The 18,197-nt window shown below is 69.4% G+C and overlaps 5 protein-coding genes across 23 annotated transcripts in view; 1 reads left to right on the top strand and 4 right to left on the bottom strand.

Annotated features, from left to right (window-relative positions):
• The window catches only part of BUD13 (BUD13 spliceosome associated protein), a 122,520-nt gene extending 116,463 nt beyond the window's left edge, over positions 1–6,057 (bottom strand). For 14 of the 16 annotated variants that reach the window (XM_087778437.1, XM_087778435.1, XM_087778438.1 and 11 more), the window contains exons 1-10: positions 5,812–6,057; positions 5,384–5,474; positions 4,747–4,831; positions 4,491–4,581; positions 2,917–3,812; positions 2,148–2,455; positions 1,666–1,774; positions 1,018–1,156; positions 502–686; positions 27–108 (exon numbers count right to left, since the gene is read on the bottom strand). In XM_087778437.1, the coding sequence (XP_087634563.1) occupies positions 27–108; positions 502–686; positions 1,018–1,156; positions 1,666–1,774; positions 2,148–2,455; positions 2,917–3,812; positions 4,491–4,581; positions 4,747–4,831; positions 5,384–5,474; positions 5,812–5,939 (2,114 nt within the window). In that variant the 5' untranslated portion in view covers positions 5,940–6,057. Of the gene's footprint in view, positions 1–26; positions 109–501; positions 687–1,017; positions 1,157–1,665; positions 1,775–2,147; positions 2,456–2,916; positions 3,813–4,490; positions 4,582–4,746; positions 4,832–5,383; positions 5,475–5,811 lie in introns of those variants that run through there. The other 2 variants (XM_087778448.1, XM_087778449.1) reach the window with 2 other exon arrangements.
• Positions 6,058–6,060: 3 nt separating this feature from the next.
• ZPR1 (ZPR1 zinc finger) lies at positions 6,061–10,464 on the bottom strand. Its single transcript, XM_087778450.1, has 14 exons — positions 10,301–10,464; positions 9,857–10,018; positions 9,447–9,537; positions 9,190–9,260; positions 8,909–8,995; positions 8,707–8,829; positions 8,504–8,557; positions 8,328–8,394; positions 8,001–8,071; positions 7,424–7,513; positions 7,216–7,326; positions 7,013–7,099; positions 6,666–6,731; positions 6,061–6,328 (listed from the first exon to the last, which is right to left on the bottom strand). The coding sequence occupies exons 1-14, from the start codon at positions 10,412–10,414 to the stop codon at positions 6,194–6,196; spliced, it is 1,329 nt and encodes a 442-aa protein (XP_087634576.1). The 5' UTR covers positions 10,415–10,464; the 3' UTR covers positions 6,061–6,193.
• Positions 10,465–10,489: 25 nt separating this feature from the next.
• APOA5 (apolipoprotein A5) lies at positions 10,490–13,202 on the bottom strand. Its single transcript, XM_087778452.1, has 4 exons — positions 13,166–13,202; positions 11,948–12,026; positions 11,703–11,814; positions 10,490–11,512 (listed from the first exon to the last, which is right to left on the bottom strand). Exons 2-4 carry the CDS (start codon positions 11,994–11,996, stop codon positions 10,600–10,602), a joined length of 1,074 nt encoding a protein of 357 aa, XP_087634578.1. The 5' UTR covers positions 11,997–12,026; positions 13,166–13,202; the 3' UTR covers positions 10,490–10,599.
• Positions 13,203–14,020: 818 nt separating this feature from the next.
• APOA4 (apolipoprotein A4) lies at positions 14,021–15,699 on the bottom strand. Of its 2 annotated transcripts, XM_087778318.1 has the most exons (4): positions 15,587–15,699; positions 15,414–15,480; positions 15,168–15,294; positions 14,021–15,059 (listed from the first exon to the last, which is right to left on the bottom strand). In XM_087778318.1, exons 2-4 carry the CDS (start codon positions 15,460–15,462, stop codon positions 14,132–14,134), a joined length of 1,104 nt encoding a protein of 367 aa, XP_087634444.1. In that variant the 5' UTR covers positions 15,463–15,480; positions 15,587–15,699; the 3' UTR covers positions 14,021–14,131. The 2 variants fall into 2 exon arrangements, with proteins under 2 accessions (XP_087634444.1, XP_087634443.1); XM_087778317.1 differs by lacking the exon at positions 15,587–15,699 and having other exon boundaries at positions 15,414–15,530.
• On the top strand, positions 15,483–17,677 carry APOC3 (apolipoprotein C3). Of its 3 annotated transcripts, none has more exons than XM_087778321.1 (4): positions 15,483–15,601; positions 17,060–17,119; positions 17,255–17,381; positions 17,485–17,677. In XM_087778321.1, exons 1-4 carry the CDS (start codon positions 15,502–15,504, stop codon positions 17,579–17,581), a joined length of 384 nt encoding a protein of 127 aa, XP_087634447.1. In that variant the 5' UTR covers positions 15,483–15,501; the 3' UTR covers positions 17,582–17,677. The 3 variants fall into 3 exon arrangements, with proteins under 3 accessions (XP_087634447.1, XP_087634448.1, XP_087634449.1); XM_087778322.1 differs by lacking the exon at positions 15,483–15,601 and adding an exon at positions 16,436–16,937; XM_087778323.1 differs by lacking the exon at positions 15,483–15,601 and adding an exon at positions 16,947–16,956.
• The last annotated feature ends 520 nt before the right edge of the window (positions 17,678–18,197 follow it).

The following is an 18,197-nucleotide window of genomic DNA, read 5'->3' as shown; positions in this document are numbered from 1 at the left end:
CGCACCGCTGTCTCAGGAACACGTACCTGTCCACACCATCCCAGCGATGCCCGGGCCATATATCAAATCTGTTGAGCGGGGGCGCTGGTCCTTTGTACCTCGGTTTCTCTAGAGGCAGAAAGAGCAACACAGCCGCTTACCACTTCAGCGCAATCGCGCGGTCACATCGTCACCAACCTAAGAGGCATGCGCAGGCGCGGCGCGCGGGCTGCTGAACGGCCAGCCGCAGCTCGCGGAGGAAACTGCCTAAGACAGACTCGACCCAACCGGAGTCCGCTCGTTTTTAAGCGACCGGATCCCGCTCTCTCAGCTAGCGCGCCAACAGTAACCGCTACCGGCGAGGAGCCGATAGCAGCAAACCCCGCTACTGCGCCGACTCCGGAGCCGCAGTCCCTCGGGACCAAGCTGCTCGGGCAGTCTCGGGCTCTTCATTCAACAGCAGCGGCATGTCTACGCTGCTGGGGCCTTAAACCGCACCCTGGTGCAACTCAGCATCCAAACCTTTCTTTTCTTTGTTCTCTTTGGCCTTCCTTTTTTTGATGAAGTCAGCCATGGGGTCTCCTTCTCTCTCTTGTTCTCTCAGCATTCGATCCAGATCCTGGTCATCAATGTAACGGGCCAGCGGCTTCTGCATCTCTCTCATTGCATCTTCCACGTTCTGCTGCTGCTGCCTCCCCTGCGCCAGCCTGGAAACAAAGACAGACTTTCACTCCACACCCAAGCAATCGTTTACCCCGACTCGCTCGAGTTGCGGGAGCGATGGCAGTCCTGAACTTCCCCTGCGCGCGCAGCACCGCCACCGCACACCCGGCAGCGGAGGGAATAATCGAGGGGGTCTCTAGGACAGGCGGAACACGTGCTCTCCCGGTCCCGGGCTCAAACTCGGAACGGAGTGACGTGCCACCAACGCCACCACTGGGAGCGCTATCAAAGCTGGGCTAGGAAGCAGGGAGAGGAGAGCCCCGAGCTGCAACGCCAGGCCCCAGGACGGCGCCGGGGAGCTCCGGGGAGCCTTACCCTTTACCCCATCTGGCGTATTGCTCGTCCCTCTCGGACTTGGCTTCATCTTTCCGCCTCTGCTCCAGCCGCTCCTGCGCGAGGTCCCTCTTGCGGCCCGACTTGTCTCGGAAGACGGTCTCGGAGTGTCGGGATTCCTCTGGAGGGGGCAGATGCCTCAGGTCACGCGTTTTGGAGCATTTCACCGGTCTCCAGACAATTCGACAATTAACTGCCGCTCGTTTCATCGTTTTTCCCTTTCGCCTGTCCTAGCCTCGGAAAGGGCTTGTCGTCCAAAACCAGGCAGGAGCGCAGCTCTTGCTTTTAGCTGCTGCCCCACCGCAGCCACGCTCGGACCCAGAGCTCTCTGAGTATCAGTCTGACTTCTTCAGCCTCGCCGATGAGGCAGACAGAGGAGAAGCCCCTCACCCTCCCTGTGATTTCACTGGCATTGCTTTGAAATCCCCGTTTATCAATCTTTTATTTCAGAGGCTCGGTGACACACACCCCCCCCCCCCCAAGGAATCCGTCAGCACGTCCGGGTGCTGCTCCACAGGGATGCTCTCCAGCAGCAGCCTAACACCAGGGCCTGATGCGGCGTCAAGAGCCAGCTGAAAGCAGGGCAAGAGAAAGCGAGCCGGCACTCGCGCAGTCTTTTGAGACCCCTACCTTCCAAGTGCTTGTTGTTTCTCTCGTGCCTCCTGAGCTCCTGCTGCTCCCTCCACAGCACGTCAGCTGACACCAAGCCAGCTTTGACCCCAGATAACATCACGTTGGCCTGCAAATCACGCAAGAGTCACGCTCACTGCCGGCTGAGAGCCGCCCAGCGATCCAGAGGCGTAACGAGGGGACGGCCCGAAATCAAGAGAGCCGTGGCAGCAGAGACGGCCGTGCGACAGAGCCACTTCGCTGGCAGCCTGGCGAACAACTTCCCCAGACCTCCAGAAACAGAGCGGACCGAGGCAGAGCTCCTCTCTCGCGCCTGCCTCACGCCTCCTCCTACGGCAAGCAGAGGGTCTGGCGCGGCTGCGTACGTGCAGCATAGGCGGCACGTCAAAGTTCTACTCCGCAATTCGTAAGCCGTTGGACTTGTACGGCTTCCTATCACCAGGAAGTAACCTACGGCTTAAGCGGAAAGACGGAACGCTTACCTTCTTGGGAGACGCCTTCGCCTCGCGGTGGCGAGGAGGTGAGAGGTCAGGGGGACTCCTGGAACCGTGCTGATCCTTTCCGGCTGGCAGAGCCCGTCGTGGAGGAGATAAATCGGAGTCTGACGATTCGCTCTGATTCTGTTTGAGAGCACCACGCGTCGGGGAGCCGCCGCGGACGCGGCCTGGCCTGCGGTCTGCATCGGAGGCGTTCCGGGTACCCCTCCGTGGAGATGGAGAGGCAGAGCCGTGCCGCAGGCACCTCTGAGGCGAGGGCACCTGCTTAAGCTTTTTCGCGGCTGGAGAAGCACCTGCAGCGAAGACGTATACGAAGTAAAAATCACAGAATTAGACAGAATCGGCCCCACGAAAGGACTAAACGTGGTGGTGCACGAGGTTAACTCCTAGAAAAATCAAGGCCTTAAGAGACGGCAAGCTGCAGGGAGAAGACGAGTATGCGACACGAATCTGAATTCTCTTCCTCCTGAACGCGTACTGCCTGGAGACACGGTTTCAACGCTGTTTTCTTTTCGGACGCGTTTAAGCCTTAGCCAGCTAACTCTTAGGTTAATTCTAGTCCAGCTGGTGAGAAACAACACGGGATTACGAGATCTAGCTGTACCACCAGAAACGACAACCTATCCGCTACCGTTCCATGACTGCGGACTACCAATTCCACGCCACTCGCCTCTCGGGAGCGTGCAAACGCGATCACAGAGCGGGCAGCCAGCGAAGCACAGGACGGACAGCACAAACTCGCACGCGCGCTCACCTTTTGTTCTGCTCTGCTTTTTCAGACTAGGTGACCCAGTCCTCTTTCTCCGAGGCGGTGAAGAATCCGGGTCGGAATCGTACCTCTTCTTCTGCGGAGGGGACAGATCCGGAGTAGCCTGACGCTTCTGACGCGACGAGGCCTTGTCAGAGACGCCGTGCCGGAGCTGAGACTGCTCTCCTTGCGGCTTGTCTGTGGTTTTGCAGCCCTTTTTCCCCATTGCCGAACTGACTCTCTTTGGAGATGTGTCTGGGGAGTCGTGACGCTGTCGCCGGGGCGGTGACAGGTCAGGGGAGTCGTGACGCTTCCGTCTTGGAGAAGAGAGGTCCAGGGAGCCGTTGTGCTTCCTTCTCGGCGGCGAGAGGTCCGGGGAGTCGTGGCGCTTCCTTCTCGGCGGCGAGAGGTCCGGGGAGTCGTGGCGCTTCCTTCTCGGCGGCGAGAGGTCCGGGGAGTCGTGGCGCTTCCTTCTCGGCGGCGAGAGGTCCGGGGAGTCGTGGCGCTTCCTTCTCGGCGGCGAGAGGTCCGGGGAGTCGTGGCGCTTCCTTCTCGGCGGCGAGAGGTCCGGGGAGTCGTGGCGCTTCCTTCTCGGCGGCGAGAGGTCCGGGGAGTCGTGGCGCTTCCTTCTCGGCGGCGAGAGGTCCGGGGAGTCGTGGCGCTTCCTTCTCGGCGGCGAGAGGTCCGGGGAGTCGTGGCGCTTCCTTCTCGGCGGCGAGAGGTCGGGGGAGTCGTGGCGCTGCCGCCTGGGAGGCAAGAGGCTGGAGGAGTTGTTTCTCTCTCGCCTGGGAGGGGACAGATCCAGAGAGTCGTGGCGCTGTTGGCCTGGAGGTGACGTGTCCGGGGAGTCGTGCCGCAGCCTCCTCGGTGGCGAGCTGTCCGGGGAGTCGTGGCGCTGGCGCCTGGGAGGGGAGGAGAAGGTGAAACGAGAGTTAAATGTTTGTTTGTTTTGCCGTCTCCAGACTGGAAACAAAACCCAAGTGGGACCTGTGAAGCTAACCACAGGCGTCAAGGACGAAAACAACTTTCTGAACGCGAATTCGTGCTTGATTCTGCATCTCCCTGTAGCGACCTGCATCACTGCGCCACGGACTTCCCAAAGTAGATCCCAGAAGCCCTCCGAGCCAGCCTGGATCACAGGAAAGCTGTAATTTTAAAGTCGCCGGGGACCCTCGTGACGCTCACCCTACAAAACCCGTTTTGTGCCCTTGTACGATCGTCTTCCCACAAGGAAACGCCCCATCGCGCGCTCCCGGCGAGCCCGGACGCCGTGCCACCACGGAACGTCCCACGGATGCGTTCAGGGAAGAGGCAGAGGTCGTAACACCGCCATCCTCCCCGCGCTCAAGATCTGCAGCGAGTCACCGGCCGGATTCCTCCGACGCTGTCGGAGGCCTGCGGGACGGCCGTTCGCGTATCACACGGAAACCTAGGCAGCACGCTGGCTGCCAGCTTCCCCCCCAAGCAGAGGTTATTTGACAGCGGAAAAGGAATCCCCGCGCACGCCGCTTCTCACGCGTCACAGCAAAGCGCTTCGAAACCGCAGACCAAGACAGACGATACCAGAAAACAAGAGTTACCCGACAGAAGAATTTCTGCTTGGAGCCCCGTACCTCACGGTAGATTTGGCCGGTACCGAAATATCCGAGCTTTGTGAGTCTTCGTTCTGGTCTAAGGAAAAACAAGCAGAAAGTCACCATCGTTAGAGCTCTCCACGGTTCGCGATCTCTTCGGCGTTTCAAAGACCTTCTTCTGAGCTAGTATTGTTTTTAACTTGTGACGTCATCGCTTGGAGCAGTTAACATTCAGGGAGAGGGCGCAAAGGTCTGGCCTCACCTCCTAGAAGTTTCCATTTAGCGTTTGTTCGGAATTCCTCCATGAGCTTGACTTCGTCTGGACGCTCATCGATAAATTCTGCCACCTGAAGAAAAAACACCAGAGCGACCAACGCGGCCTTAGAGAAAAAGAAAGAAAGGATTTCTACCCTCTAAGGCAAGGGCTTAAGCATAACTGCACTGACGGGCAGCTGCTGCGCGACCATCGTTCAGCCGCCTTCCTGCGGGCGGATCTCGGAACGACTTTCCAAAGCCTTCGCCTTCAACGTTTCTCTCTTCGCCGCCAATGTTTCCGGCCCGTGCCGCCGGCCCCGCTGCAGCGGTCAGCCGGCCCCGGCAGTCGCACGGTTACCTTCCGCCTGCTCTCGAGCGGCTGTTTTAAACGCTGTACCGCCCGCTTTTGGCACTTGGGAAAACGCAGCCAGGTAAAGAACGGGCTGCTGTTATCTGCGGGGAGCTAATTCAGCCCCCTTGGGCTTAAACCAGGAAAACTCCCCCCACCCCTGCCGCAGAAGCTAGCAAAAGAGGGGGCAGCGAGAAAGGGTTTGGCAAGCGCTTCCCAAAGAGAGACGCGAGGCGGGCTGTCAGCAGCACGGATTTAGTCTGCGAAACCGCGTTTGACATCATTCCCCGCTCACCACAGGCGCGTCCCCTTCGTCCTCCTCCTCCTCCTTCTCCTGGACGGCGGCAATGCTATTCCAGCTGACGTCGTCGTCCACGATCCGCATCCTGGGAGCGGGGAGAGGGGCCCTGCCGTCAGGCCGGCGGCGGGGAAGGGAGCCCGAGGCCCGATCGCTGCCAGCTGGCCCGCGGGTGGCTACGGGAACGGGGGGATTGCTGGCCGCGGGGGCAGCGCTGGCCTGGGGGGGGGGGGGATTTGCTGGCCTGGGGGGGCCCTGGGGAGCGCCCCGGCCCCGCGGGACGAGGACAAGGGGCTGGGAGGGGGGGTCCCGGCGGCCGGGGCCGCGGGGAGCTCGCCGCCGAGGCGCGCAGGGCGGAGGGCCGGGCCTACCGCGAAAGGCCGCGGCCTGCGCCAACCGCGGCCTCCGCTTCCCCCGCGACTCACCCGCTTCTGCCGGCGCCGCCCGGCGGCTTCTTCTTGCGGCGGCGGCGGGGCTGGGCGGCCTCGGCGGCGGCCGGCCCGCTCAGGTAGCGCCGCAGGTACTCGGCCTTGGAGAGCCCCTGCGCCGCCATCTTGGCGCTGGGCCGGAAGGGACGGCGGGCGCCGAGGGCCACGCGGCCGCGGTGGGCGGGGCCAGCGGGAGGCTGGGCGGGAGGCGGGCGGGCGGACAGACGGACGGACAGACAGCACGCCTCCGTTAAACACCTTTTATTGGGGGGGGTCGCAGCCCCGAGGGCAGCCAACCGCGGGCGGCTGCGGGCTGGAGCGGCTTCCCCGGGCCGGGAAGGTGAGGGGCCCGGCCCCGCAGGAGGCCGAAGGGCTGGGGCTACCGGCCCCAGGCTCCCTCCGACTCGTAGCCCTCCGTCTTCATGTCGTTCAGGCCCAGGTCTTCGTTCTGCTCGAAGCTGCGCTCGTAACGCTCCACTTTCAGCTCCGGGTCCTCCTCCGGGGCGTACGCGTTCTGCGGGGCGAGACGGCGGCCTCCTTCGCACCCCTCTCCTCTCCCGCAGCGCCCGGGGCCAGGGCCTTCGGACAACGCTGGCCCCCCGCGAGGGCTCGTCCAACGCCCTCAGGCCGGCCCAGCCCACCACCTTCCCAGCCCCTAATCCCGGGGAGCTGACAGCGCTCCCTCTCCCCGGAGAGGGCCTGCAGCACCCCACTCGCTGCCAGAGCCCCCCGCCGCCAACACGCAGCAGGGAAATTTTAAAAAAAAAAAAAAAAAAAAAAAAAAAAGAAAACCCGCTCGAACGGCTCAGGAGACTTGAAGGAGCTCATCTTTCGAGCGCCCAACACCGTACCTGAAGGTAGCTGTTGCCTGCAGGGTCGTCCATGATGAAGTGAGCCTTCGCCTTGCCCTCTATGATCTGCAGAAAGAGAGCAGGTCCAGGCGTTAAGGCTCCTTCTGATCCTTCAGCGCTTCCGGCACCGAGACGTGCCCAGCACGCTTTAGACAGTTCTAACGTTTTCCTCAGTTAAAACCCAGTAACAGCTTGAGAAAACAAGCGCGGACACGGCAGGGCCAGCGTGGAACAGCTCGAAGGGCAAGGCGGCGCTTGCCGAGGAGTTCAGTTTAACGTACTTCATAGCTGCGCTGAGCGTGGCAAAACCCAGGTGGCAGAGCACGGAAAATTAAGAGCGCGCTCACCTCCTGCAGCTTCCCAACGAACTCTTGCAGCTTTTCCGTTTTGCTGGGCGCGGAGCTGTCCCCCAGCGTGAAGGGGTTTCTCTCAACCTGGAAGAGCAGACCCGCTCGCGCAGCCGGCCGCGAGACGCCCGGCCCCGCAGCCGGGCCAAACAGGAAGGCGGAGGGGCCCGAGCCCCGCCAGGCAGCAGCGCGGGACCGCTCACCAGGTCTCTGATGTCCTTCAGCAGCCCTTCCAGCGTGGTGAATTTCCCCCCCAGCGCTCCCATCCCCAGCTCGAACTCCAGCTCTGGGATCTCCACGCTGCACGTCTCCGACTGCAAGGGCGAGCAGCCCGTGAGCCCCCGCGGACGGACGGACGGGCCCCACGCACCCGCCGCAGCCGGGCGGGGCGCGTGTCCGAGGGCACCGTACCTTTAGGACGTCCCTCGTCATGTCGGAAGGGTCTGCGATCCGAAGGGTAATCCTGGTGCCCTGCGGTTCGATCGCTCCTCCGGACTTCACCTAGGAAGGCCCGGCAGTCAGCTTCCCGGGCTTTTGCGCTCCAGTCGCACCAAGGGGCTTTACCCCGGCAGCCCAGAGGCCGCTCCAAACCTGGGGACGGTGCCTCAACCCAGGGGACTCGAGCAGGCGTGGAAATGGCCGACTTGCACCAAACGGAGCTCTTTGAGACCCGATTCTCCCCCTGCCCTCGTTTAGGAAGGGGAGCCAGGCCCAGCCTGACCTCGCTGCGCAGGCCAGCCTCCGCGCGGCTCGCATCTGGCCTGGCCCCCAGCCAGAAGCGAGCGAGGCAGCCCTGCTACACCCCGCGCAACGCGCCTCACGCCGCCGCCCCGAAATCCAGCCTCCCTCCCAGCCCGGCTTCCCCATCGTCGGGAAGCAGAGGCCGGGGACCGCGAGAAACACCCACCCACGAAAGCAGGGGACACCGCTCCCCCTCCCCGCGGCCCCCCCGCCCCCCCGAAAAGGGGTCGGTAGTTTCCCAGCTCACCTCGTTTGTCCTGTGCCCGCAGGAGTCGCAGTTTGTGGCCATGATAATCACTTCCTTGAAGTGTGGGATTTCTGGAGCAGACAGTCAGGGAAAACGCACCCGAAGGGCAGCCTCAAAGCAGCAGCCCGCGCCCTCTCCACGGCCTCGGTCCTTCCCGAGGTAGCGCAGGAGCTCGCCGGCAAGCCGTGGGCGGCACCGAGACGGCTTCGCAGCCTGACGGGCTCCGCTAGGAATAATTTGAGCGTGCCTTACGGGTGCAGCAGGAGGAGACCTGGGCCGGCACACAGAGCGACTCCCACCCCCGCGCCGGCCCCGCTCAAAGGATACGCACTAGCTTCATGTTTGTGTTGGCTGGAGCGTTGCACTCGGGGCAGTTGGTGTTGAACTGCAGCACCTGGGTCCCGGGCAGGGAAAGGAGAATCAGAAAGCCCCGGCCAGCCCAGAAAGCCCGTCCCGGGTGCCAGCCACCCAGGCACGGCCGCCGCTGCGCCGCGGTCGCCCACCTCGTTCCTCAGATCCTCCGCAGGATCAGCCGGCTTCTCGTCCAACTCCTCTCCCTGCCAAGAGGGAGACCGGAAGCGGCGTTAACTCACTTCTGTTCCTTAACCCCGGCTCTCCCAGAGCGCGAGGGGGCCGATGGGCCCCGCCCCCCCCCCGGGCCGAGAGCGCGGGCGGCAGGCCGACGGCACCGCGGCGGCCCCGTTACCTCCAGTCCCAGCATGGCGGCCTGCTGGGGAGTCCTCCTGTAGCGAGCGACCACGAGGGCGTCATCCTTCTGCGGTGCGCGCGGGTTCTCCACGAAGCTGTTCCCTGAAGGATCGTCCACGATCTGCGGGAGAAGGAAGCCTGGGGAAGCCGTCCCGCGCTTCCCCCGCGCAGAAAGGGGCCGCGCTCCCGCGCGCACTCACAAAGGTGAAGGGGGAACGGACTTCTTTCAGCTGCTTCAGTTTCCCAATGAACTCATCTATTTTCCTTGCCACCTCTTCGTCCGTCGCCTGCAAAAGAGGACTCGTTTGGGACCGATGCCGGGGGCAGCCCAGAGCCGAAGACAGCGCCGACGGCAGCGCGAACCAGAGCCCGTAACGCGTTTCTCGTCAGCGGCGCGCAACGCCGACAGGCAGGGGACGAACGAAACGAGCGTTTGCCAAGCAGGCGTCCCTGAGGGGCTTCCCCTGTCGCAGCGTCTTACCCTGCGGGCGGGCTGGTCCTGCTCCAGGCCCGCGACAGCTCTGTCAATGATCCCTTCGACGGTGGTAAGGACTCGAGAGGGAAAGAAAACGGGAGCGACGGCGCCGTTAAGTACCCCACAGGGGCGCTACCCGCCCCGCCGGCTCGCGCCGGTCCCCGGCAGCCGCCGCGCGTCGGCCCTCCCGAGCTTGCTTGCCCCGAGGGACGGGCGGCCGGGTCCTTAGCGGGTGCCCGCCGCGCCGAGGGGCGCGTACCCACCTCCCTTCTGGGCGAAAGGGGGGATCTCGAAGTCCAGCTCCGGAATCCGAGCCGTGGCGCAGTCGGTCTTCACCACCTCCCTGTTCATGTCCTGCGGGCGGCAGCCGAGGAGCGGCGTCAGGATCCCCGGCGGGAGCGGGAGCTCCCGCGGGCTGAGCGGCCGCGCCGGGTGCGCGGCGCCCGCCAAAGCTCCCGGCCGGCTTTAGCAGCCCCTCCCTTCGCGCAGGGAAGGCGCGGGCTTCGGCCTTTCAACGGTCGCTACCGAGTAAATAACGCTATTTCTCACAGGGCGGAGGCGGTAAACGCTTTATCGCTCGAGCAAGGCCGGCCTGCGAGGGGCAAAGGGGCGCAGCAGGCGGCTGCGAGGCGGCTCCCCGCCGCCGGGGAAGGAGAGGGGAGCCCCCGCTCACCTGACGGGAGGCGACAGCCAGGGTGTAGCGCACCCCCTGCTCCTGGATCCTGCCCGCGGACTGGATCTCCGTGTTGGACCAGGAGCAGCTGTCGCAGGCGAAGGAGCTGACGATGATCTCTTTGAAGAAGGGGATCCTGGTGAGCAGGAGCCGCGTCACCCCCTGCGGCAGCGAGGGGCCTCGTGGGAACCCGAGTCCTCGGGGCGCCCGTTCCCCGGCGGCCCGGTTCGCCCGCCCTCCCCTCCCCTCCCCTCCCCGCCCGGCGGGCCCGGGCCCCACCGCCACCCCCGCTCCGGGACGAGCCGCGGCCCCGGCGGCTCCTTCCCCGCTCCCCCCCGCCCGGCGCCGGCCCCCGCGGGCCGCTGCGGCGCTGCTGCGGGCCCGTCCCCCCCGCCCCCGCGCAGGCCCCCGGCCGCTGCGGCCCGGCCCGCCCGCCTCCCTCACGTTGCGGAAGCAGTTCATGCACAGGGACTCGATCTCGGCCGGCCGCTGCTCGCCGTCCTCGGCGCTGAGGGGCCGGAACAGCGGCGGCGCCCCCGCCGCCCCCAGCGCCGCCATGCTGCCGCCGGAACCGGAACCGGAAGCGGAACCCGCCGCGATCACGTGAGGCGCGGCGGTCAGGTGGTGAGGAGGAGGAGGCGGCGGCGGCGGCGGCGAGGCGCGGCCCGCCATGGCGGCTGCTTTATTGCGGTCCGGCCCGCCCCGGCCCGCCCCGCCCGGCCCCGCCGCCCCTCCCCGGGCCCTCAGCGCGCCTCGCCGCCCCGCTCGCCCAGGCTGAGGGCCAGGTCCCGCCAGAGGGCGTCGAGGCGGGCGCGCAGGTCCTCCAGGCGGGGCGGGCCGTCCTGCGGGCCCCCCGGGGCGGCGGGCCGGGAGGAGAGCTTCAGCCTCATCTCCTCCGTCTCCTGGTCCAGGGCCCGGGCGAAGTCCTGGATCTGGAGGCGCGTCTCCCTCCGGAACAACTCCACCCGCCGCTGCACCTCCCGGGCCAGCTCCCGGGCGTAGCGGGCGGCGGGGGCCGGCGGCTGCCGCGGGCCGCCGGCGGGGAGGCTCAGCTTGGCCTTCAGCTGCTCCAGGTTCCTCTGGATCTTCTGGTGGAGGTCCCTCGCCTCCCGGGTCAGCTTGGCGGAGAGCTCCTGGATGTCCTGGTTGAGCGCCTCCGGGCTGGCCCGGGCGTGCGGGACGACGTTTCTGTGCAGCTCCTCCACGTTGCGGTGGATCTCGGTCACCAGCCGCTCCGAGTAGGGGCGGAAGATGTCCTTCGCCTGGTCGGCGTGGAAGGCGAGCTCGTCGGCGTAGTGCGCCGTGAACCGCTGCACCTCCTCCGCGCCCTCCAGGAGCTGAGCCGTCGCCTCCCGGCTGGGCGTGAGCTGCCGCCGGAGCTCCCGGGCCTTCAGGGACACCTGGTCCAGGAGCTCCTCCATGAAGGGCTGCAGCCGGTAGCGAAGGTCTTCCAGGTGCTTGCCGACCTTGTGGTGGACTTCGTCCACGTACGGGGACAGTTTCACCCTGAGGCTCTCCAGCTCCTTCCTGATGAGCTTCCGCAGGCCGTCCGAGTCGTGGGAGAGCCGGGGCTGGAGGCCCCTGTCGAGGGGCGCCGGCTTCTCCAGGAGGTTGCCCGCGTAGCCGGCGCCGTCCCGAGCGCTTTCCTTCTGGTTTCTGCGCGAGACGGCACGTGTCGTTGCCAAGCGCCCCTAACGCACCCGTAATAAAGCTGTTGACGGCCGCGAGGGCCGTGCCCACGAGCCCTTCTCCCCCCGGGGAAAGAGAAGCGGGGGCCAGCGCGCGGCTCGCGGGGGGTTACGCGGGCCGGGCGCTGCGAGGCGAGCCCCCGGCGCGGCGTACTCACGCGACGTCCCTGCCCAGCTTGCCGCTCGGGCCGTGCTCGGGGCTGTCCTTGTCGCTCGTCAGCTGGCTGAGGTACTCCCAGAAGCCGCTCCTTGCCAGCTCGGCCGGCGAGGCTGCGGGCAGGAGGGCAGCGGTCGGCGGGGCGGCCGCGGCACTGCCCGCCCCCGGCGCTGCCCTCCCGCCCGGCTCTGCCCCGGCCCGCTGCCGCCGGCCGTCCCCGAGCGAGCTCCTCCGCTCGGCACCCACCCGGCGAGGGGGCCAGGAGGCCGAGGAGAAGCGCAGCCTTCAGAAGCATGGTCTGCCGGGCCGGCGGGCCGCCGCCGCGCTGCGGGGAGAGGGAGAAGAGGAGCGCGGTGGCCCGCGCCGCGGTGCGGGTCTCCTCTCTGAGCGCTCGCGGGTCGGCGGTCCCCGCGCTTCACGCCCCCCTCGCTGCTGGCCGCCAGGACCTCGCTCGCGGGGTCCCCGTAACGCGACCGGCACGCACGGGAAACGGCGCCCAGCTCCTCCGGCCCGGCAAAGTTAAGCGGGGCGTGAGGTGCCCCTGCCCGCGCTGGCTCGGCGGGGCTACCCCTCGCCCCTCACCGGGCTCCTGGTTGCCTCCCGCGTCCCTCCTGCTGGCAGCCGGCCGGCGGCTCCCTTTATATCCGCCCGGCGGGAGGCAGAGGAGCGCGGGCGATAAGGCGCATCGGCAGGGGTAGGCTTTTCGGACCTCACTCCGTGTAAACACAACGTGGAGGTCCACGGACGTTCCTGAGGGGTGACGTGGGGGCCGGTTATCTGCCCGCCGGCTGCCCCTTCGCCTGCCCCGCGCCGCCCCCGGCCCACCGCCGTGGCCGGCCTGACCTCGCTGCGGCCGCGGGCGGCCTTAACCCCCTCGGGGCTGCCCCTCCCCGAGCATCTCCCGGGCAGAGATCTCCGGCCGGAGCTGCCCCAACGCCGGCCAGCCGCGGCCCGCTGGCTCGGCCCGTGTTTCCCCAGCGACAAGGGCGCCCTCGCCGCTCTGCGGGTTTCCCGGGGAGGAGGCTGGCCCTGCCCTCGCAGCCGGCCTCGGCGAGGCAGAGCAAGCAGCGGGCGGGAGCTGCCAGGGTGGCGAGGGGCTGCAGAGCAGCGGGACGGGGCTGGGGACGGCAGCTGCGGCTCGCCAGCTGGCGGCTCCCGCCGCAGCCCGAGCGGAGGGAAAGGGAGGCCGGAGCCCCGGGATGGGGCCAGGGCGGGTGCGGGAGGATGAGCCCGGCTCCGGCTGTGCCGGGGAAGGGTGAAAGGGGCACGGTGGCCGTGTCTGCAGCCCGGGCAAGAGGGCGCGCCTTCCACGCGGGCTGCCTGCGCGCCGGCCGCCGGCTGCGCGGCCCCGCTTCCCGCTGGGCCGCCGACCCCCGCCCCCCCCCCCGCGGTTCGGTCTCTTTCCTTTGCAAGCTGCCTTTCCCCCGGGAAAGAAAAGGGCAACGTTTTCAGCTCGGGTCTCACCCCCGCGAGGAGAGCCGGCTGCTGACACCGGGCTTTTAAATCGGGAGAGCGCTGCAATGTTTGCGCTGAAGCAACCCAGCAAACAGGGACCCGCTGGGACCGGTGTCTCCCCGGCGGGGCCGGGGTGCGGGCGGCCTGCGGTGGAGGGCGAAGTCCGGCGGGCCGCAGGGGTGAATCTTGGAGCGGTCGCCAGCGCTCCTCCGCCGCCAAAGTCCGCCCTGCGCCCTCGCTCCTGCCGACACGCGGGGCCGCCCCGAGCATCCCTGGCCGCACTCCCATCCCGCGGCTCCGGCCGCCGCAGCCCACGCGGGGAGACCCCGCCGTCCGTGGGAGCGCTCCTCGCGGGGCACCCGCCGGCGGAGTGGCTGGGGGCGCTTGCTGTGGCCCTGGCTCCAGTCCTCTTCCCCCCGAGCTCCTGGGGACGAGGGCCCTCTCCCCCGGGGCAGTCGAGCCCCGCTGCATCGGGGCACGGTCCCCGCAGGGCCTCGGGGTGGGGGATGAGGTGGCCCTCACCCACCCGGGCGCAGCCTGCGGAGACCTGGCCCCCGCGGCAGCAGCTGGCCCCACGGCGGCGAGGATGCTCGGCCGTACACCGGGGCTCCGGCCGCGCCGCAGCCGCCCGGCTGAGGGGCTCACCCGGCTGCGGCTGCCCCCGTGCAGTGCCTGCGTCCCCGCGCCGGGCGCCGAGGCCCCCACCCGCCCGGCCCCACCTCTCTTCCCCTCTCCCAGGTGCCCTGGGACCCGAACTCGGGGTGATGCTCTCCCCTTGGAGCAGCCGGAGCCGGTGCCCCAGGCTGCCCGGGGCGGGGCGGGACGGCGGGGTGCCGAGGGGGAGGACGGACGCAGACCAGCGCGTGCATCACATCGGGCCAGTTTATTTCTGCCGCGGGCAGCGGCCGTGAACGCTCGCGGCGCGGGGGTACGGACGGCCGTCCCGCGCCCCCTCCCCGTGGCACCCGGGGGGTCTCAGTTCTCCGCCGGCTGGGTGCTGTTGAGGAAGGCGGCCACCTTCTCCCGCACCTCCTTCTCCAGCAGCTGCAGGTGGTCCTCGGCGCCGGCGGTGCCGGAGTTCAGCTTCCCCCGCATCTCCTCCAGCCGCTCCACCAGCTGCCGCCCGAAGGTCTCGCCGAAGGGGGCCGCCTGCTGCCGGAAGGCCTCCAGCGTCTGCCCCACGCGCTCGTCCAGCCGCTGGGCCAGGGGGGCCAGCCGCTGCCGCAGGCCCTCGGCGTCGCTGCTCGCCGCCTGCCGCAGCTCCTGGGCCAGCGGGCTGAGCTGGGCGCGCAGCTCCTCCGAGCTGGCGGCCAGGCGGGCGCGCAGCTCCTCGGCCGCCCGCTCCATCTGCGCCGTCAGGCTCTCCAGCTGCCGGTTGAGGCTGTCCTGCACCTCCTGGGCGTAGGGGCTGAGCCCCCGCCGCAGCTCCTCCACGCTCTGCCCCACCTGCGCCTTCAGCTCGTCGGCCAGGGGAGACAGCCGCTCCTTCAGGCTCTCCACCCCGCCGTCGATCTGCTGCTGCAGCTGCTCGGCGTAGGGGCTGAGGGAGGCCTGGACGCTCTCGGCGTTGTCCTGCAGCCGGTCCCGCAGCTCGCTGGCGTAGGGCTCCAGCGCCCGCCGCAGCTCCCCAGCCCCGCGGTCCACCTGGGAGCGCAGCTCCTCGGCGTAGGGGCTCATCTTGGCTTGCAGCTGGCGGATGTTGGTGCCGATCTGCTGGTGCACCTCGTCGGCGTAGGGCGCCAGCTTGGTCTGCAGCTCCGCCAGCTCCCGCCGGATCTGCTCCTTCAGCCGCTGCGAGTCCTGCGCCAGCCGCGCCTGCAGCTCCGTGGCGAAGGGCACCAGCCGCTGCTGCAGGTCCTCGGCGTAGGAGTTGACGCTCCGCAGGTTGCTCTCCAGCAGGGTGCTGGGGAGAGGGGGGGCGTCAGCGCCCGGCGCGCCTGCGGCCCCCTCCCCTGCCCAGCACCTCCCGGCCGCCACCGCGGCCCCGTCCCCCGCCCGCGGCTCCGCTCACTTGAGCTGCTTGGTGATCTCGGCTTGCTGCAGCTGGTCCACCGTCTCCTTGGCGTTGCTGCCCAGCTCGGTGAAGTACTTCCAGAGCACGCTGGCCACCTCGTCCGGGCTGACGTCAGCCCGTGCCCCTGCGAGCGGATGCCGGGATCAGCGCCCGCTGGGCAGCTCCCCTGGGGACGTCAGGTCCCCCTCCCTGCCCCGGGGCAGGACCGGCCTCCTGGCAGCGGGGACCCGCACGCCGCCTCACCTGCGACTGCAAGGAGCACCAGGACAAGGGCGGCCGCCTTGGGAGACATCCTGAGCGCTGGGGGTGCCTGCAGGAGCGCAGAGCGGAGATGAAGGGAGCCCCGGGGGCCAGCAGCCCCCCAGCCCCGCACCACCTCCCCTCCGCCACCGGCTCTCCCCACCGCAGCCGCTCACCTGCGCTGCTGCCGGGTGCGGGTACCTGCTGTGCCGGCGAGCACCCGGCCGCTATTTATGCAGCCCGAGCGCCCTCGGCGCCTTCCACGCAGGCCTGTGACACAGGCCCCGGGCTTGGACTTTAGCAAGGTCGCGACGTGGAAGCGCCTGACGCGCGCGCAGCCCTGCCGTCACCCGCAGCCCTGCCAGCTCCCGGCGGGGAGCCCGGGGCCAGGGCGGAGAGGGCGTGGGGGTACGCGCGGGCTCCCCGCGGCCGAGCCCCTCCTGGGGACAGGGACGCCGGGGCCGAGGGGGCAGCGCGCAGCGGGGGGCGGCCCCCGGCTCCGCACCTCCGTGGGACGCAGCGCCGGCCCCGCCGGTGCCGGCGGCGCGGTGCCCGGGATGCGCGGTGTGGCAGGGCACGGGGAGGCCGCGGGGACCCCTCAGCCCTGCTGCCCACTGTGCCGAGCCGGGGATGCGCAGTGGGGCAGGACCTGGGCTCTCGGGGGGGGGGACGCTGCGACAGACGCACGGGGGCACGAGAGACCGCGTACGTGCGGGACGGCATCGCTCCCTCCGAGCGCCGGCTCCTGGGGAAGGCCTGCCGCAGGGAACGGCCGGGCCCCTGCAGCTGCGGGATGTGGCGCCCCTGCGGTGTCAGCGTGCCCTCGACCAGAGCTGGGGGCCGCGTGTGTCCCTGGGCACGGGGCTGGCGGCACACGCCCCGGGGACGCAGCCCCTGGCTCAGCCCACCCACTCCCCGCCGGACCCGACCCGGGCTGGAGCCCGGCGGTGATGTGTCACGGCTGGGGCGAAGGGCACGGCTGGCGGGGGCAGGGATCAGCCAGGCGCCGGCGACGCCAAGGTCCAAAGGGCCGTCGCGGTGCCCCACGGCCGAGGGCGCAGCCCGGGCACACGCCGCCCGCCTGCGCCGTCCCGGCTGGCGGCCGCCCCCGGGGAAGGGCCAGCCCGGGGCCATCGTGCCCGGGGCCGGTGCCGCTGGACGTCACCCTTGTGCCGCGTGCGCCCGCGCCAGCCCCAGGCCCGTCCCCAGGGCTGCCCTCGCCACGGTGCGCCCGACAGCGGGCACCGGGCTGGCCGCCCGCACGCCAGCGTGCGCGGGCCTGCGCGCACGCGTGTGCGCGCACGCAGACGCGTGCAGAGCCTCGGTCCCGGGGCATTTCCCACCTGCTGGCCGGGAGGCAGGCCCCTCGGCAGCGGACCTGGCAGCGGGAACGGTCTCTGCAGACGCGGCCCCTCTGCGGCCAGCCCCACCGCCCCTGACCTTTGCGCAAACACCCCCGCGGGCGCCCTGGGGGGAGGGTATAAAGTGGGAGCCCGGGCTGCCCCCGCGGAGCAGAGCCCGGCGCAGGTGAGCGGGGAAGCCCCTGGTGAGGGTCGTGCCGGGAAGGGGACGGGGACGGGGTCGGGACCCCCGCGGGCGTGCAAACCCCGCACGCCAGCCCGCAACCACGCGCTCTGCTCTCTCCCCAGCCATGAAGGCGTCGCTCCTGCTCGCGCTGCTCTGCGTGGCCGTCCTGGCGGCGGGAGCAAGTAAGGGGCGGGCGAGGGCTGCGGCAGGAGGAGGGGGACGGGGCTCGGGGTGCCGGGGTGCGTGCGGGGGGGGGGGGGGGGGCACAGCCCCGGGGCCCCGTCCCCCCCCCGCTCCCACGAGGCTTGTGCTCGCAGGGGCCGACACGCCTGAAGAGCCGGAGGCGCTGGTGCGGAAGGTGCAGGAGTACGCCCAGAAAGCCACGGCCGCGGCCAAGACCGCCTTCAGCATGGTGCAGGAGTCGGAGGCGGCTCAGCAGGCCAGGTGCCCCCGCGTCCCCCCGCCAGCCCGGGCAGCCGGCCCCGCCGCCCCGCCGCCCGCGGGGCAGCCCGGCCGGCGCCCCGCTCTGAGCCCCCTCTCCTCGCAGGCAGTGGCTGACGGACAACGCCGACCTGGTGAAGCAGCGGCTGGCCTGGCTGAAGGAGCAGCTGGCGGAGCTCTGGAAGCAGACGCCGGCCGCGTAGCCCCGCCGGGGGCCGGCCGGGGGCCAGCGGGGCTGGGGTCCCCCCGTCCCCCCACCCACTGTCGCGGGTCTTGCAATAAAGCGGCGCTGAAGCAGACGGCTGTGGCGGTGTCACTGGGGGGGCGGTGAGGAGGAGCGCGCACCGCGGGGCGAGGAAGGGCCGGGCCGGACGCCCGCGCCGGGCTGCTGCTCCCTCCCGCCAGCGCCGGGGCCCGCACATGGCCGTGCCGGGGCGAGCGCCGCGCGCCACCGCCCAGCGCACGCGCGCCCGGGGCAGCGGGAGCCGGGTGCCGCTCCCGCGAGCTGGGGGGACCCAGCTTAGAATCCCAGAAGGGTTTAGGTTGGAAACGACCTTTAAGATCATCGAGTCCCCCCGCCAACCCAGCGCTGCCAAGTCCGCCACGAAACCAGCCCCTGCCGGGCTCCGCCGCCCCGGCAGAGCCCCGCGCGCGGGGCCGAGCCCGGCTGCGGCCCGGGCAGGGCTGGGCTCGGTGCAGGGGGAGCCCCGGGCGCCCGCCCCGCCAGCTCCCCGCGCCCCCACTCCAGCGGCTGCCCCCGGCGCCGAGCACCCCTCGCCCCCAGCGCCGCGCGCGGGCTGCCCCCCCGCCGGCATCCAC

This window comes from Nipponia nippon, unplaced genomic scaffold, assembly GCF_047370975.1.
Source record: "Nipponia nippon isolate SJK-2023a ecotype South Korea unplaced genomic scaffold, ASM4737097v1 scaffold_43, whole genome shotgun sequence".
Classification (NCBI taxonomy): domain Eukaryota; kingdom Metazoa; phylum Chordata; class Aves; order Pelecaniformes; family Threskiornithidae; genus Nipponia; species Nipponia nippon.
Note: the sequence above shows the minus strand (reverse complement) of the source record. Positions and strands in the feature narration are given on the sequence as shown.

What these genes read in the sequence shown, in the direction of transcription:
- APOC3 (XM_087778321.1), top strand. Translation starts at nt 15,502, where the DNA reads ATGAAGGGAGCCCCGGGGGCCAGCAGCCCCCCAGCCCCGCACCACCTC. An exon ending in CTCACCTGCGCTGCTGCCGG is followed by an intron (nt 15,602 to 17,059) that starts GTGCGGGTACCT and finishes CTCTCTCCCCAG; the next exon opens with CCATGAAGGCGTCGCTCCTG. An exon ending in GAGGCGGCTCAGCAGGCCAG is followed by an intron (nt 17,382 to 17,484) that starts GTGCCCCCGCGT and finishes CTCTCCTCGCAG; the next exon opens with GCAGTGGCTGACGGACAACG.
- ZPR1 (XM_087778450.1), bottom strand. Translation starts at nt 10,414, where the DNA reads ATGGCGGCGCTGGGGGCGGCGGGGGCGCCGCCGCTGTTCCGGCCCCTC. An exon ending in CACAAACATGAAGCTAGTGC is followed by an intron (nt 8,072 to 8,327) that starts GTATCCTTTGAG and finishes TGTCTGCTCCAG; the next exon opens with AAATCCCACACTTCAAGGAA. An exon ending in TGACGAGGGACGTCCTAAAG is followed by an intron (nt 7,327 to 7,423) that starts GTACGGTGCCCT and finishes TCGCCCTTGCAG; the next exon opens with TCGGAGACGTGCAGCGTGGA.
- APOA5 (XM_087778452.1), bottom strand. Translation starts at nt 11,996, where the DNA reads ATGCTTCTGAAGGCTGCGCTTCTCCTCGGCCTCCTGGCCCCCTCGCCG. An exon ending in CCTCCTGGCCCCCTCGCCGG is followed by an intron (nt 11,815 to 11,947) that starts GTGGGTGCCGAG and finishes TCCTGCCCGCAG; the next exon opens with CCTCGCCGGCCGAGCTGGCA. An exon ending in AAGCTGGGCAGGGACGTCGC is followed by an intron (nt 11,513 to 11,702) that starts GTGAGTACGCCG and finishes CGTCTCGCGCAG; the next exon opens with AAACCAGAAGGAAAGCGCTC.
- APOA4 (XM_087778318.1), bottom strand. Translation starts at nt 15,462, where the DNA reads ATGTCTCCCAAGGCGGCCGCCCTTGTCCTGGTGCTCCTTGCAGTCGCA. An exon ending in GGTGCTCCTTGCAGTCGCAG is followed by an intron (nt 15,295 to 15,413) that starts GTGAGGCGGCGT and finishes ATCCGCTCGCAG; the next exon opens with GGGCACGGGCTGACGTCAGC. An exon ending in GAGATCACCAAGCAGCTCAA is followed by an intron (nt 15,060 to 15,167) that starts GTGAGCGGAGCC and finishes CCCTCTCCCCAG; the next exon opens with CACCCTGCTGGAGAGCAACC.